The sequence below is a fragment of the Equus przewalskii genome, chromosome 1 (genome assembly GCF_037783145.1).
Source record: "Equus przewalskii isolate Varuska chromosome 1, EquPr2, whole genome shotgun sequence".
NCBI classification, from domain to species: domain Eukaryota; kingdom Metazoa; phylum Chordata; class Mammalia; order Perissodactyla; family Equidae; genus Equus; species Equus przewalskii.
Window position 1 is genome coordinate 29540864 of NC_091831.1, and position 13817 is coordinate 29554680.

The 13817-nt window shown below is 45.6% G+C and overlaps 2 protein-coding genes and 1 long non-coding RNA gene across 6 annotated transcripts in view; 2 read left to right on the top strand and 1 right to left on the bottom strand.

The window, feature by feature from the left end:
• PKD2L1 (polycystin 2 like 1, transient receptor potential cation channel) overlaps positions 1–5576 on the top strand; it is a 50233-nt gene extending 44657 nt beyond the window's left edge. Inside the window, exons 9-16 of one of the 2 annotated variants that reach the window (XM_070559185.1) lie at positions 274–394; positions 1257–1355; positions 1568–1689; positions 2943–3066; positions 3856–3974; positions 4226–4349; positions 4656–4725; positions 5240–5576. In XM_070559185.1, the coding sequence (XP_070415286.1) occupies positions 274–394; positions 1257–1355; positions 1568–1689; positions 2943–3066; positions 3856–3974; positions 4226–4349; positions 4656–4725; positions 5240–5454 (994 nt within the window). In that variant the 3' untranslated portion in view covers positions 5455–5576. Of the gene's footprint in view, positions 1–273; positions 395–1256; positions 1356–1567; positions 1690–2942; positions 3067–3855; positions 3975–4225; positions 4350–4655; positions 5045–5239 lie in introns of those variants that run through there. The other variant, XM_070559192.1, reaches the window with a different exon arrangement.
• LOC103567224 (uncharacterized) overlaps positions 1–6550 on the bottom strand; it is a 25317-nt gene extending 18767 nt beyond the window's left edge. The window contains exons 1-3 of one of the 2 annotated variants that reach the window (XR_011522630.1): positions 6412–6550; positions 3446–5246; positions 823–3076 (exon numbers count right to left, since the gene is read on the bottom strand). This is a non-coding gene — a long non-coding RNA (uncharacterized lncRNA). Of the gene's footprint in view, positions 1–822; positions 3077–3445; positions 5247–6411 lie in introns of those variants that run through there. The other variant, XR_011522629.1, reaches the window with a different exon arrangement.
• BLOC1S2 (biogenesis of lysosomal organelles complex 1 subunit 2) lies at positions 6471–13166 on the top strand. 2 transcript variants are annotated; one of them, XM_008543852.2, is made up of 5 exons: positions 6471–6805; positions 7169–7285; positions 10382–10501; positions 11208–11312; positions 12678–13166. In XM_008543852.2, exons 1-5 carry the CDS (start codon positions 6709–6711, stop codon positions 12707–12709), a joined length of 471 nt encoding a protein of 156 aa, XP_008542074.1. In that variant the 5' UTR covers positions 6471–6708; the 3' UTR covers positions 12710–13166. The 2 variants fall into 2 exon arrangements, with proteins under 2 accessions (XP_008542074.1, XP_070415407.1); XM_070559306.1 differs by lacking the exon at positions 6471–6805 and adding an exon at positions 6809–7008.
• Positions 13167–13817: the final 651 nt, after the last annotated feature.

Here is a 13817-nt window from a genome sequence, read left to right on the forward strand (position 1 = left end):
CTCCATGGGTTTATGTATCCTTAGGGAGGCTGGGTATATGTGTGTGGGCATGTCTGTGCTTAAAGCATCTGTGTGAGTCTCCTGAAACCCTGGTGTGTGCACTCAAGTATCCATGCACCCCACTCTCTGTCTCTATCAGATTGGGTTGAAGGTGCAGTGAGGGGACTACTTGAGTTCACTGAAGAGTGGTAGTTAGGAAAGCGGGGTGGGGGTGTGGACTGGGGTCAGGGTTATGGCTAGGCTCTGGGGGAAGCCCAGATCCTCGTCTCTCAGTTTCACTCAGTTCCGGATCATCCTTGGGGACTTTGACTACAATGCTATCGACAACGCCAACCGCATCCTGGGACCTGTCTACTTTGTCACCTACGTCTTCTTCGTCTTCTTTGTGCTCCTGGTGAGGGTCCCTCTGAGGGGTGGAAATTTAAGAACTTGAGGGGTGGAGACGTGGAGGGCCTGAAAGGGAGGGGTTTGACCCCCCACCTCATGTTCTGCACTCAGGATTATGATGGTTTTCTCAAATCAAAGATGGAGAGTGAGCAGGGGAGCTTCTAGATCTTCTGAGAGCTGGCTAATGTGGTCAGTGTGGTCAGCACAGTCAGGCCATTTTCAGAGTATAAGGGAATCTGTAGGCTCCCTCACTGAAATCAAACCCCTATCCTCCAAGGATGGAAAAGGAGAGAAAAGTGCACCATGAAAAGTGGCTGCACCTGGAAGCTTCTGCACCTATTCTCCAAGACTCTCCTTCCTCTGGGATCTCTGGCGATTTCTACTACCACTGCTTTGTATTTGCTGTCTCCCCTTGCCAACCATGAGAGACCTGGGTTTGATTTTTATTAACAAAGCCAGCACGTTTATTTATTTGATCAGTGGATGGAGTTACAGACATGGATGAGGGATTGATGGTAAAGAGAACAGAATTACACTCTCACCTTGAAAAGTTTCTGGCTTCAGTGATTGCTGGGCCCCTATATGAAGGAGATCTGTGAGATATGTTGGGGTATCTTTGTGGTCAAGTTACTGTGGCAATTGAGTGAGGACACCACGTTGATGAGGGAGCAGGACCCATCCCTAACAGGATTTTGCTGAAAGCCTGGACTCTGGGGACCCTGAGATGTGGGGGAATCATGGGCTGAAGAGCTGGGGTTGAAAGCATTGGCCCCTTTAGAACATGTGTCTGGGACATTAATGGGGTCAGTGGGCTCAATGCTGTCAGTGGGTCTGAGGATAAGGACCCAGGCCCTTGCTTTATCCTCCAGAACATGTTCCTGGCCATCATCAATGACACATACTCAGAAGTCAAGGAGGAGTTGGCTGGACAGAAGGATGAGCTGCAGCTTTCTGACCTCCTGAAACAGGTGACTACCCAGTCTCCTTGAGCTGTACATCTGCATCAGGGCCCAGGTCTAAGGCTCTGTGCCCTAGTCTGTTCCTGTCTGGCAGAGAGATCTGTGCCCTTGTGTGTGAATTCAACTTACCCGTGGACACCCTGTTCCATGTGTGTGGTGGTAGAGGCAAGAGATGATAAGGAGTCTGTGGCAACTGGTGCTTGTTTCCTTTTTCCTTCCAGAGCTACAACAAGACCCTACTGAGACTGCGTCTGAGGAAGGAGCAGGTTTCAGATGTGCAGAGGGTCCTGCAGGGTGGGGAGCAGGAGATCCAGTTCGAGGATTTCACCAACAGCTTGAGGGAGTGAGAAATCAGAGCTCCAACTTTCTGACATTGGTCTCTAAGTCCTTGACTCTCAACCATACACCATTTTCCCATAAGCCTCTGATCTTGGCCTGTAGGTCTCTGATTCTGACCTTCAGAATTGCACCCTTGGTTTAAAGGTCTCTGACCATGTTCTATAACCTTCTGGACCTTGTTGAACAACTCTTAGGACTAATGAAACAATCTAATTCCTTGATTATTGTATACATCCCTCACTCCCACAAAACTCTGATCTTGGTTCTATGCTCCCCCATAAACACTGGTCTATTCCCTTAACCTTTCTCTCCTTTTTTCCAAGTTAAACATATTAACAAATACTGAACAAATATATTGTGATAGCAGCTGTGGGCCAGGCACTGAGCAGGGCACACAATTAAATGAGACAAGATATTTGTCCTCCAAGAGTTCATAGACATACAAACAAATAAACTGAATCATAGTGCAAATTCAACAACAGAAGTGACTAGAAGAGTGGGAGCATGGAGTAAAGAGAGTGATCAATTCTATCTTTGAGCTTAAGGGAAGGCTTCCTGGAAGAGGTGATGTCTGACTAGGGTTTTGGAAGATGATAACTTACACACAGAGGAGCAGTGAAAGTCCATTCCAAGAAGAGATAAAAGCATACACAATTTTGGACATAAAGTCCAAAATCAAGCAACATATACAAGAGTAATAAGTAGTTGGTCATCACTAAGGTTTTAAATGAAAGGTGGGGCATAGTAGGAGATGAGGCCAGAGAAATGGGCAAAGATCGTACTGGGAAAGACCTCAAACACCACTACTCTATCCAAAGAATAGGGTGCCCAGCAGGAATTTTAAGCAGGTATTTAAGGGGTGTCTTTAGATCTGCTCTCTAGAAAGTTTAATTACTCTAGTTGCGTTAGGCAGTATAGCTTTCAGGGGGAGGAAGTGAAAGGGAAGCTGGGAGGGGGGTCGGGGGCAGGTTATTTAGGGCCAAAGAGATTTTGTAATAATCCCTGTAGGAGATCATGAGGGCCTGAACCTAGTCAGCAGGAGTCAGGGCAGGGAAGAAATGGATTCAAGTGATTTCTTGGGGGTAAAATTGCTAGGCCTTGGAGATTCTGACTTTCGCATGTGGTCCCCTCCTTTCCCAGAGAGCAAAACTCTTCCTGAGTCTGGCAAAAGAGTGAAGGGTGGTGAAGGGGGGGTTCCATAATCGAGAGCACAGCCATGGCATGCCAGAAGTCATTTCATCATCCTCTTCTCCCCAGACTAGTGCACGCAGAGCACATCACTGAGCTCACAGCCACCTTCACCAGGTTTGACCAAGATGGGAATCACACGCTGGATGAGAAGGAGCAGGAACAAATGCGACAGGACGTGGAGGAGGAGAGGGTGAGCCCAGCTGGTTGGTGGAGAGGCAGTGTAAGGAAACCGCTCACCCTCCCCTCCCTGCCAACACACCCAGAACCCAAACTGCAAAGCCTCTGATAGATGGGCAGGAAAGAGCTCTCCAGAGCAGTGGTTCTAAAACTGCTGCACATTAGAATACCCTGGTGGGGTGAGTATGAGGTTTTAAAAAATCCTCATACTCAAGCCACACACCCTAGACTTGAACTGCTGGGGGGCTGGGGAGTCCAGACAGCAGTACTTTAAAAAACTCCCCAGCTGATTCCAATGCATAGCCAAGGTGGAGAACCACTGTTCTGAAACAGTCTTGGGGGGAAAGGATCAATTGCCCAAGAATCCTTGACAATTCCTTCTGAGGACTTACCTTCTTTGAATTTTTAACTCTGATCCTTAGCTGCCCTTGCTATGCCTGCTTCATCCGTATCCAGTGTAGACCAAGAAGTTAAGGGAAGGAGGAAAAGTGCCAGGAATTCCGGTATCGTCCCTCTTCTCCCAAACCGAGTTGGCTTCTAGTGAGCGCCTCATTAATCAAGTCTTCAAGAGGCTCGTGCTTTGTTTCTTCGGGGGGTGATTCCCTCCCAGAGGATGGGCCAGCTTTGTGTCTAGCATCACCACTTGGATCCCGTTGTCTCCTGAGTTTCAGAGGGAAGGGGAATAGCAAGACCTGGAGCCCCAGGGCCTAGACTTGAGAGCTCATTAGAGCAGGTGATGGAACAGGAGCTGATGGCTTCCCAGAGTCATCTTCTCCTTTCTGACTTCTGCCTGCCTGATCAGGTGGCCCTCAACACTGAGATCGAGAACCTGGGCCAGTCCATTGTGAGCAGCCCACCAGGCAAGTCGGGTGCAGAGGCTGCCAGAGCAGGTGGTTGTATTTCAGGAGAAGAATTCTACACGTATGTTTCACCAGGGGCCCAGGGTTGACTGTGTTTATAATACCCTACCTTGAGCTTTTTCCCACAATCTTCCAATTCTCCGTCCTTATCCCAGGGAGAACCTCTGCCACCCTTTTAATACGTGCAAGGCTGGGCCTTCCCTTCCCTTCTGTGCTCCAGACACACATCATTCTATCCTCCCTGTCCCTATAGATAGCTAGCCCTTCAGACACCTATTTCTGCTCCCTCAGTCTCTCTCAAATCCTGCACAGGCTCACAAGGAGAGTTCTGCAGCTGGAGACTGCCTTGGAAGGAGTCGTGTCCCAGGTTGATGCTGTGAGCTCAAAGCTGAAGACGCTGGAGAGGAAGGGACAGGTGGCTCCTTCCTCAAGCATGGTGACTAGTCCTTCACCTGGGTCCTCTTGGTTCCCCACAGCTGAACTCTACCATCTTTTCCCCTCCTTGGGTAGAGAGAAACATTCCTGAAAGACCTATGTTTTCAGGCTCCTGAGGCAACACGTTCTTCACAGTAGTCAGTGTATCAGGGGAGATGGGGGGGTGGCGGGAAGGCCTGGGGTTGCCTTGGCCTCTAGGAGCTCTGGGAGGTCTGAGGTTGGCAAGTCAGATCCAGATTTTCCAGATAAAAGGAAAGTGGGACACAAACTCTTCCTTCAAATGATCTGTCCCTTTTTCTTCCAACAGGGGGAACAAAGTATTTGGGAGCACCTGCAGCCAGCTCCAGCTGTGATTCCAGCCCACTGGAGAGTCCAGGGTGGGCAGGAGAGTGGTAGGGAGGGGTCCTAAAGCATCAGACAGCAGACTCCTCTCTCACTGCCTCTCCAGAAACTCCCTTGGCGCATGCCCTCCACTTCTAGGGTAGCAGTTCCCACCATTGCTGCTGTTGAGTCCCACCCTGTGTCTGGCGTTTTGAGCCAGTGTTTCTGTGTGTAGCTGGGCATCATGCTTAGGGTTGTGACTCAGTGTTTCTGTGTGTAGCCATGTAGATCTGTGAAATAACATTTCCCACTGGGCCTCTCACTCCCTGTGCTCCTAGCTCTGCTGTGATATTTAAAAATAATAATAATTAAAAAGGTCAATAACAAACAGAATAAAGGATGGAAAGGAGGAAATGACTTTCTCTAAGCACCTGGATAGCCATGATTTCTGAAAAAAGTAGAAGCTGAGGGAGTGGCAATATCTAGACGTGTTCCTACTTGCCAGTGAAACATCCTTTGTGCATGAAGAGATCTTCTATTAGCACTGGTGGGTTTTTGTCTTCCCCACAGAGTTCTGCTGTGAAAGAGAAGGGGAAGCCTTAGAGGACACTTTCTCATGTGGGGTGATTACAACGTTGCAGAGAAGTTGGAGCAACACCCCCCCTCCACCCCCCTGCCCCCGGGGGAAAGTTCACGAAGGCTCAGTGGAGGAGCCTGCTTCCGACATCCCACTGAACATTGGGAATTCAGGGGGCTGTAAACTAGGAGACGAAGATGGAGCCTGAGGAGAATCCAGCAAAGAAATGACCACAGGATTCAGAAATTTTTGGTGGTCTCTGAATCTATCCTTCCAAATGAAAATGTGGGTTTCCTTGGTGACTATCAATAAAAATCCTTGGGAAAACCAGGACTTTGCACTTGCTTCTGGGATTGTAGGGGGAAAAAGAGAGGCTGGAACAGTGAGCCACCCTTGTACTTGGGCTGGGAAAAGCTCCTCCCTGCTAGGAGGTGTACAGTGGGGGCAGTGACAATGTGAAGGAGCTGGGCTGCCCCAGGAGACTGAAATGACAATTTCTGGCTGGTGGGAATGGTTTGAAATGGTGGGTGCTGTGATTGTACCATTGGAGAGTGTGGAGACAGTCACCTAGGGAGATCTGGCCTTCAGGGTGAAGAGAGTAAGATAGTCCTTACTCTGTGGTGGCAGGGAGCTGTTGTGTGTGTGTGTGTGTGGTGTAGGGTGTGGGAGGTGAGAGAGTGCAGGTGGAGGATAACTGGAGATAAGTCAAAAAACTCCTACCCCGAGATTTTGGGTGGACAGGCCTACATCCGGACTCCTGCTATATATACCACTCTCCTTTCCCCTGTGACCTTTTATCCATTCCTCATTTTGCACCTTCCATTGCTCCCCAGTCGCTTTTTCTCCTCCATTCCCTTCACCCACCCTGTTCTCCCATTCCATGAAGTACACTCTATACACCTAGGGGACTTGTGAAACAGCTGAGTGCATTAAAGATAACCAGAATGTATCCTAGCCCTAAAAACAAAGGCTGTATCAATCAAGAGAAGTAGATGCCAGCCTACAGTTTAAGCAAAAAGGGCCAATATGTTGGTCTTAACCCACGACATTGGAAAGGAGAGTATTTCGGCTCAGAGATCAATGTCTCAAGGTTTCCCAAAGCCTAGCTGAGACTACTTTCAAAAGCACGGATTCCGTCAGCAGTCTTTTAGCCACTTTGACTTACCTGCCGGGGTGCGGATTCTCTGAGGAGGATGTAAGCTGTTTCCGGTGACTTTGGTCAGCAGACAACCCCAGGCTCAACCCAGACAAGTCGTGGGTCTTCCTAGGCTAGTGACCCCTCCAGTGAATGGCTGCAGGAGTGAGCGTATTCTCAGTTTCAGACGTCGCTATCTTAGCTTCGATTTCGGCTTCGTGCTCACACTTTATTACTCAGTATCTAAGACCCAACGTAGCCTAGAGGCGGAGGAGGATCCCGGGCTTGGGAGCCCAGGGCTGGGAGGGCGAGGCACGCCCGGTGCGCATGCGCAGGCATCCCAGAACCGGAAGCCGCGCAGTACCCGGCATGGCGGCCGCAGCCGAGCGTGTCCTCGCGACCCAACGGGAGGAGCCGGTTCGAGGTACGCTGAGTGGGTGGGGATGAAGCGTCCAGTGGGAAGCCTGGGGCCCCGGGATGCCGGGCTCACCTGGCAGGAGCGGGCGGATCAGAGAGGCACACGTGTGTGTGCGCGAGTGTGTGTCCTATCAGGGCGACTGAGATGGTTTGGCCGCGGGATCCGGTGCGAGCCTGGGCCAGTGCAAGGGAGCAGAGTTGGCGTGTCAGGTGGGGCAAGGACGAAGTAAGGGACTTGAAATTATGGTACATGGAGAATGGAGCCGACTTGATGGAATGAGGACAGGTGGAGAGAAGTGGGGAGAGGCTCCTGTGGCTGTATTAGGACCGGGTTTAGGGCAGGACATTTACTCGTTTTCCCTTGACCCAGACGATGCCGCGGTGGAGACAGCTGAGGAAGCAAAGGAGCCGGCTGAGGCTGACATCACTGAGCTCTGCCGGGACATGTTCTCCAAAATGGCAACTTACTTGACTGGGGAACTGACGGGTGAGGATTCGGGTAGTGCTGTGAACCACTCGCTGGAGCTCCGGGAGATCCGTCTGCGGCTCCCTCCCCAACCCCACATACCCTGAAACAGGCCTCTTAGAAGTTTGGGGAGGTCATGAATGGGAAGGAAACAAGTCCATTCCTTCTCTGGAGAAATTCGCGAACCGCTTTCAGAAACGCCTAAGAGTACTTAATACAACTCTGCAGGCCTCCGTAGTGGAGACTAATGCGGAGAAAACAACAAAGAATTCATCAAGAAGTAATTCCTTGGGAGAGGTGTATTTTGAGCAGGGTTGTGAAGCGAATGATTGGCCAAAAAGGGGGAAAGGACTAGTGAGTGAGGTGGTAGAGGAAGCAGTTTGGCTAAAGAAGATGTGTTTGAGGCAAAGAGAAATGAAATTGGGGAATGGGGAGTGACCTGCAGATTTAGGGACGTATTAGGTTGGTCTGAGGATTTGGTGACCCATCCTTTGGGACATGATAAATTTTATGGTCTAGTGTTTGTTTCCAGGTGAGCACTTGACCCATGTGTGGAGAAGGGTCCAAAAAGTGAAGTCTGGTCCAGTGTGGCCTCTTAGAAGCATTTATTGCATTGTTTCACTTCCCCAGGAAATTGCTGTGAGCTAATTTTGGGAACCAGAATCTATAAGAAAAGGCTTGACGCAGAGCAGGAGGGGTTGTCAGTCTCTAATTTATTTGTTTATTTACTTATTTGTTTCTGAGCAAGAGAAACCAAGTAACAAAATCCAGATTTTTGTCTTCTCTTTAAAAATTCCAAAGATTTGACAATACTGGTCCCCCATTCTTGCGGGGCTATAATTGACTAGAGCTGAGCAGCTATCTCTTTTAAATGGACTAGTGCTACACAGTTTGTCCCCAGCACTCCCTGTTTTCTCCCTTTTACTTAGACCTGGTGTCAGTTGCCATTTATCACTGTTCTTATACTGTTGTGTTTTTAGTAGTGGTACAGAAATGGTTTTCTGTACCAATATCTGAAAATTGGTGAAGTAAATAATAGATTAAGAGGACTGCATGTGCCAAGAAATGGGAAAGAGCATATTTCTTTGTGGAAGTGAATAATTTTCTTATGTGTCTAATAATAAGTATACTTCTGGCTTGCCTCACTCATGTACGTTGTCTTGCTGGCTCCTAGGTGTTTGAGTGTGTGACTTTTGTTTTAGAGAGATCAGTTTGATAGCAATGAGAGTTTGGATATGGAGGAGAGAGACAGCGACAAATGAGCAATATTTCAGATGAAAAGTAGTGAAAGTCTGTGACAGAGAAATGATGAAAGGAGTGGAAAGGAGAGTGTGGGTGCAAGAATATTATAGATGTGGAATTTACAGGACTTGTTGAAGTGGATGTTGAGTGATGGGAGCAGCCTAAGATGTGTCTGAGGTTTTAACCCTGGGTGGTGCCATCAGCTAAAATAGGGAAGTTGGAAAAAGGAACCAGGTTTAGTGTGAAAATAATATTTTCAGTTTTGGCTTGGCTGATTTTAGAGATTACCAGAACATGTGACTTGGACATGTGAGTCCAGAACTCAGAGAGGGATCGGAGTAGGAGAAACAGATTTGGGAGTCCCTGCATGGTGGCGTGAGTTGAGGCTGTGCAGGATGAGATTGCCAAGAGAGAGCTTAGAGGTAGGTAATTGGGCTAAACTAAAATCTCAGGGAATGCCTGTATAGGGCAAATTAATTTTTCTTTAATAACTGTAAAGTACCTAGGCTTACAAATGATTTATTTATTATAAAATTGATTTCAAGCAGATTGTAATTTCCCTATGCTTGTCAATCTTACTTGCACGGATGTTTTTTTGAGTTTGAGAGAAAGCTAGCATAACCCTGGGAATGCGGACGGGAATGTGCCACCTAGGTGAACATCGGTCATGTGTCACAGCTGAAGAAAAGTTGAGAACTGATGGTTAAGGGCGTTGGGTGAGAAAGAATCTGGCATAGAAACTTAAAAAGATCAGTTAGAGAGAGATTAGAAAATGCTATAGCAGCTAAGGGAAATGAGCATTTTGTGAAGAGAGGGAGATCAGTAGTGTCAGATACAATGGAGAGGTTCGAGAGGATAGAAACTGAGAAAATGCCGTGGATTTGGTGGTTAAGAGAGCACTGATCATTTTGGAGCATATGGTTTCTCTGGATGGCGAGGGCAGAGGCCAGACTGCCAGGCTTTACATGAGTTAATGGGGAGGGAGAGGGAGGAGTGAGTGTAAGCTGCTCTTCCAGAAGGGTTAGCAGGGGAGCTCCTTCGTTTTACTGAGCAACAGTGGAGGTGTAGCAGAATAGAGGGAGTGCTTTGGGGCTGGAGGAAACCTGAATATGTTTCTAGATAGAGAGGAACGCGCCAGGATGGAGAAAGTTTGGAAATGCAAGAGAAAGGAGATGATTGAAGAGAGGCCCTGAAGAGGTAGAAGGGTTTGGGATCCAAAGCACAGGAGGAGGAGTTGTCTTGGCAAGAATAGGAACACTTCTGCCTCTTGGGAAGATATGAAGGCACAGACAAGTTTACAAGTGAGGCAGAAAGGTTGATGCAGCCTACGTAAGTGGGCTTGGGCTTCAGGAAAATTGGAGTAGGGGCCATTTGCTTTGAGTAGGGATAGGGAAAGGAACTGAGGATATGAGAAGAAGGCAAATGGTTTGGAAAAATCAGTGCATAAAATGCAGTATAGAAACAGGCAGTAATACATGAGATACTAAGAAGTGGTGAGGGCCGAGTTGATTCTATATATATATAGGACATATATCTATTTATGATGCCATCTCCCAAATTACATGTTTTCATGCTGTAGAGGTACCAAGACTGTTTCACCTCCCTTTTCTTGGGACATGACTTTATCATTTCCCTTTCTAACTAAGATCCTGATGCTTCTGGATCTTATTTGGTTTAAATAGTTGGCTAATCATTGCCTGAGTTTCTCCTTAAACATTCAGAGTACACAGGCTGAGTATAAATGTCATAGATCAAAAGTGGCCTGCTCCTTTACATTCCCTAGGTCCTGCCTTGAACTGCCATTTGCCTATAGTTCTATATTCCAACGATTTAAGACAAATCTTAAAGGCATCACATCTTCTGTTTGTTTTAAAGCTACCAGCGAAGACTATAAGCTCCTGGAAAATATGAATAAACTAACCAGCCTGAAGTATCTTGAAATGAAAGATATTGCTATAAACATTAGTAGAAACTTAAAGGACTTAAACCAGAAGTGTAAGTAATAATTTTTGTAATTAAACATGTTTATATTTAATGTTCTTTTGTGCTTGGGGCTGTGGAGAAGGGAAGGGAACATGGCTCCTGTCCTCAGCAAACTCACTTTCTGAAAGTGAATTACAAAGTTAAGGTGAATTTCTTCCATTCTGAGGATTAGCATGCTTTGGTGGTATGGGTATTTCTGCTTCTGAATCTTGATTTGATCCATTTATTCCTGGAAAGATAGGAGGCCGAGGAATGGTGGCCAGATTCTAGTGAATTGATTTAACCATGAAATCCATAAAGGACTACTCTATAAAAAGAAAACCAGAACATCTGTAAATGGAAAATGCTAATTTAGACTGGTAGAATATATTTTTCCATTGACTTATATTTGTATTCCTTGTCTCAAGGGGCCCTGTTGCTCGGTCTGGAAGTACCGAAGAAACTGAATCAGTAATGGAAAGATTGCTTGAGGAGCAAGGAATTTAAAAGAGAGGAAAATTAGTAGAAGAGAGAGACTTCACTTTGTTTAGGTCACAGTCAAGCCTGACCAGCTAGCTCCTGTCCTTTAAAGCGTCTGCCCTGTTGGTGATCAGAATCATGTTATCCCACCTAGTCTGTCTTAGGCAGAGCTGGAGAGACACTAGCGTTCTTACTTTTCCACTCTTCCGTGTTCATTGTTGATGCCATATAAACCTGCGGTCTGTCTTTGTTTTTAAAGATGCTGGACTGCAGCCTTATCTGGATCAGATCAATGTAATTGAGGAGCAGGTAGCAGCTCTTGAGCAGGCGGCCTACAAGTTGGATGCATATTCAAAAAAACTGGGTAACCATTTTTATTTCTTTTTGATTTGATAAGAGCACCCCCCCCCCCACCAATATGACCTTATCTAATATGATGGTTAACATTTACGGTGTGCCTACAGTGATCTATTTTAATCTTCACAAAAACCTCTTGAGAGTAATTTTTTATTAGTGGTAGTAATAAAAATGACATTTCCTGAGTACTTAAAGATATTTCAGGCACTGTGATAGTATGTTTTTTTATCCTCCCAATAAGCTATGAGGTAGGTACACAATTTTTATCCTCATTCTGTAGAAGAGGAAACTGGATGAACGGGTTAAGTAATTTGCTTAAGGACACAAAACTAGTATGTGGAAGAGCTGTATTCCAAACCAGGTCTGATTGATTACAAAACTCAAGCTCATAACTGTGGTTCAGCAGACTGAAGCATCCTTAATAATGTAGATGCATGTCTTGAAAAACAGAATAGTCAATCAAGGGTTTTCTTGAAGGATTACTTTTCCTTTAAGGAGGAAACTGGTACTTTTAGTGTTGATGCCTTGCTAACTGGCTCTGGCTTTTATATTCATGAATAAAAATCATGAATAATAATAATAAAAATATTAAAAATAATATCCTAGATGTAATTTACAGATTATTTTCATCACTGACGGTTGTTGACTACTTCAAGAGAGTGGTTTGCAGCACACTGAGATTTGACATGAGTGGTGATGAACAGTTTCATCATCCGTGCTTAAATTCACTAAATGGTGACCGTGAACCTTATGTAGAAGTCATTGTACCAGGTGCCTTCAAAGTTTTAAAGAAAAAGGGAATCTATGACATTAAGAGGCTTATCTGATGGTTTTTAAAATTTCTGTATCTTTCAAAATTGCTTTCCTAGAGTGAGGGATAGGGATAAGAAAATAAAAGGTAAAACATACATTTATGCTTCCTGAGAGTTCCAGTGTGCCTCCCAGAGGGTGCCTGGGACGGTGCCTGGAGAGGCAATTTCCTGTGCTTAATAAGGCTTCTGGTGGCTCAAGTGCCGGTAATCTACTTACCTGGTGGAGCCATCTGAGCAGATGCTGATGATAGGGTTAGAACTTAGTGAACTTGTGTTGGGTTCTCAATTCTGTGTGTGTGTGTTTGACTCCTTATCTTAAGTTGTATCCATTGATGATATTTAGACAGAGATTCAAATATCTGTTAGCTGATACGATAGTTAACATTTATGGTGTGTGTACAATTTGGACACAATTTGAACACCTGATGAGATTGAAGTGAATAGATTTTTTTTTTAACATAATAGACATTTTTAAATTTGCCTGGAAATGCTGACTGAAAAGTATCTTTGCAAGAGCCAGTTTTAAAAAATATAACTTCCTCTCCCTCTCCTCCTGGCAGAAGCCAAGTACAAGAAGCTGGAGAAGCGATGAAAAATTTATTGCTGTGAGACAAAGTCTTTTTTTAAAGTGGAAGAATGTTTTTATAGGACCTGAATCCTGAGGTTGATGAATTGTCAGAACTCCTCGAAAGGGAACTGTGCTGGTCGTCCCAGAAACATCCCAACATTGGAGTAAACTGGAGGACTGTGGCTATTCCTGAACTTCTTTTGAGGCAGTATCCCCCAGAAACTCACAGTTACAGCTCCTTATCTTTTACTTGAATACTTCATCATCCATTTAGGACGGAGAGTCTCTCAAAGTTCAGGATAAACCTGGGCTTGCCAGTAGAAGCAAATGAGAGGACCTATTTTCTCTGGGAGTAGTTGATCACTACATTATTTCCTTAAATGGCTGGATTTTGAGTTACTGTATAAATGGTTGTTTTTTTATTGATGACACTAATGTATTGCTAACAAGATTAAAAATTAAAAAAGGAAAACAAAACAAACTTGTTCTTTACAGTTTATCGCCTTGTGAATGTCAGTTATTTACTTTTCCATAACATTGCAAATTACAGAAAATCTTAATAATTTCAGGGCAAATCTTCTAGACTGAGCAAAAACAGAGAAAGGAGTGTTGCAAAAGCTTGGTGTATGTGATGGGCCTTCCCTGTCTCTTCTTTGTGTGAGTCAGATGTCTGGGGATGGATGACATTGTGACATGTGCTCCCTTTTGGAAATGTGCTAAAAACAAAGACAGGATGTGTATGTCTGTGTATGTGTTAGGTGGGGAGGTAGGGCTGCCACTCAAAGCATTTTATAAAATATCTTCCTACTTGGGTCTGCAGGGTCAGGGGGGCTCCTGGGGACCTGATCTCCTTCCTTTCAGACTAAAGACATCGGTGGATGGAAGATACTGACTGATCAGTCTAGTTTGGAAGACAGGCAACCTTATCCAGAGTTGGGTGTTAACAGCTAGGAAAGTGCCTGAGGTCCCCAATTCATCTCCAAAACAGTTCTTTACTCTGTTTCTGTCATTTCCCACCATCTCTTTCGGACCACCATTGTTTATCCTCTGCTGCTCTGGACTATTGCTGTGGTCGCTCTCATCTTAACTATTCCTCCATCCCACCCTCCACACTGCTGCCAGAGTAATCTTT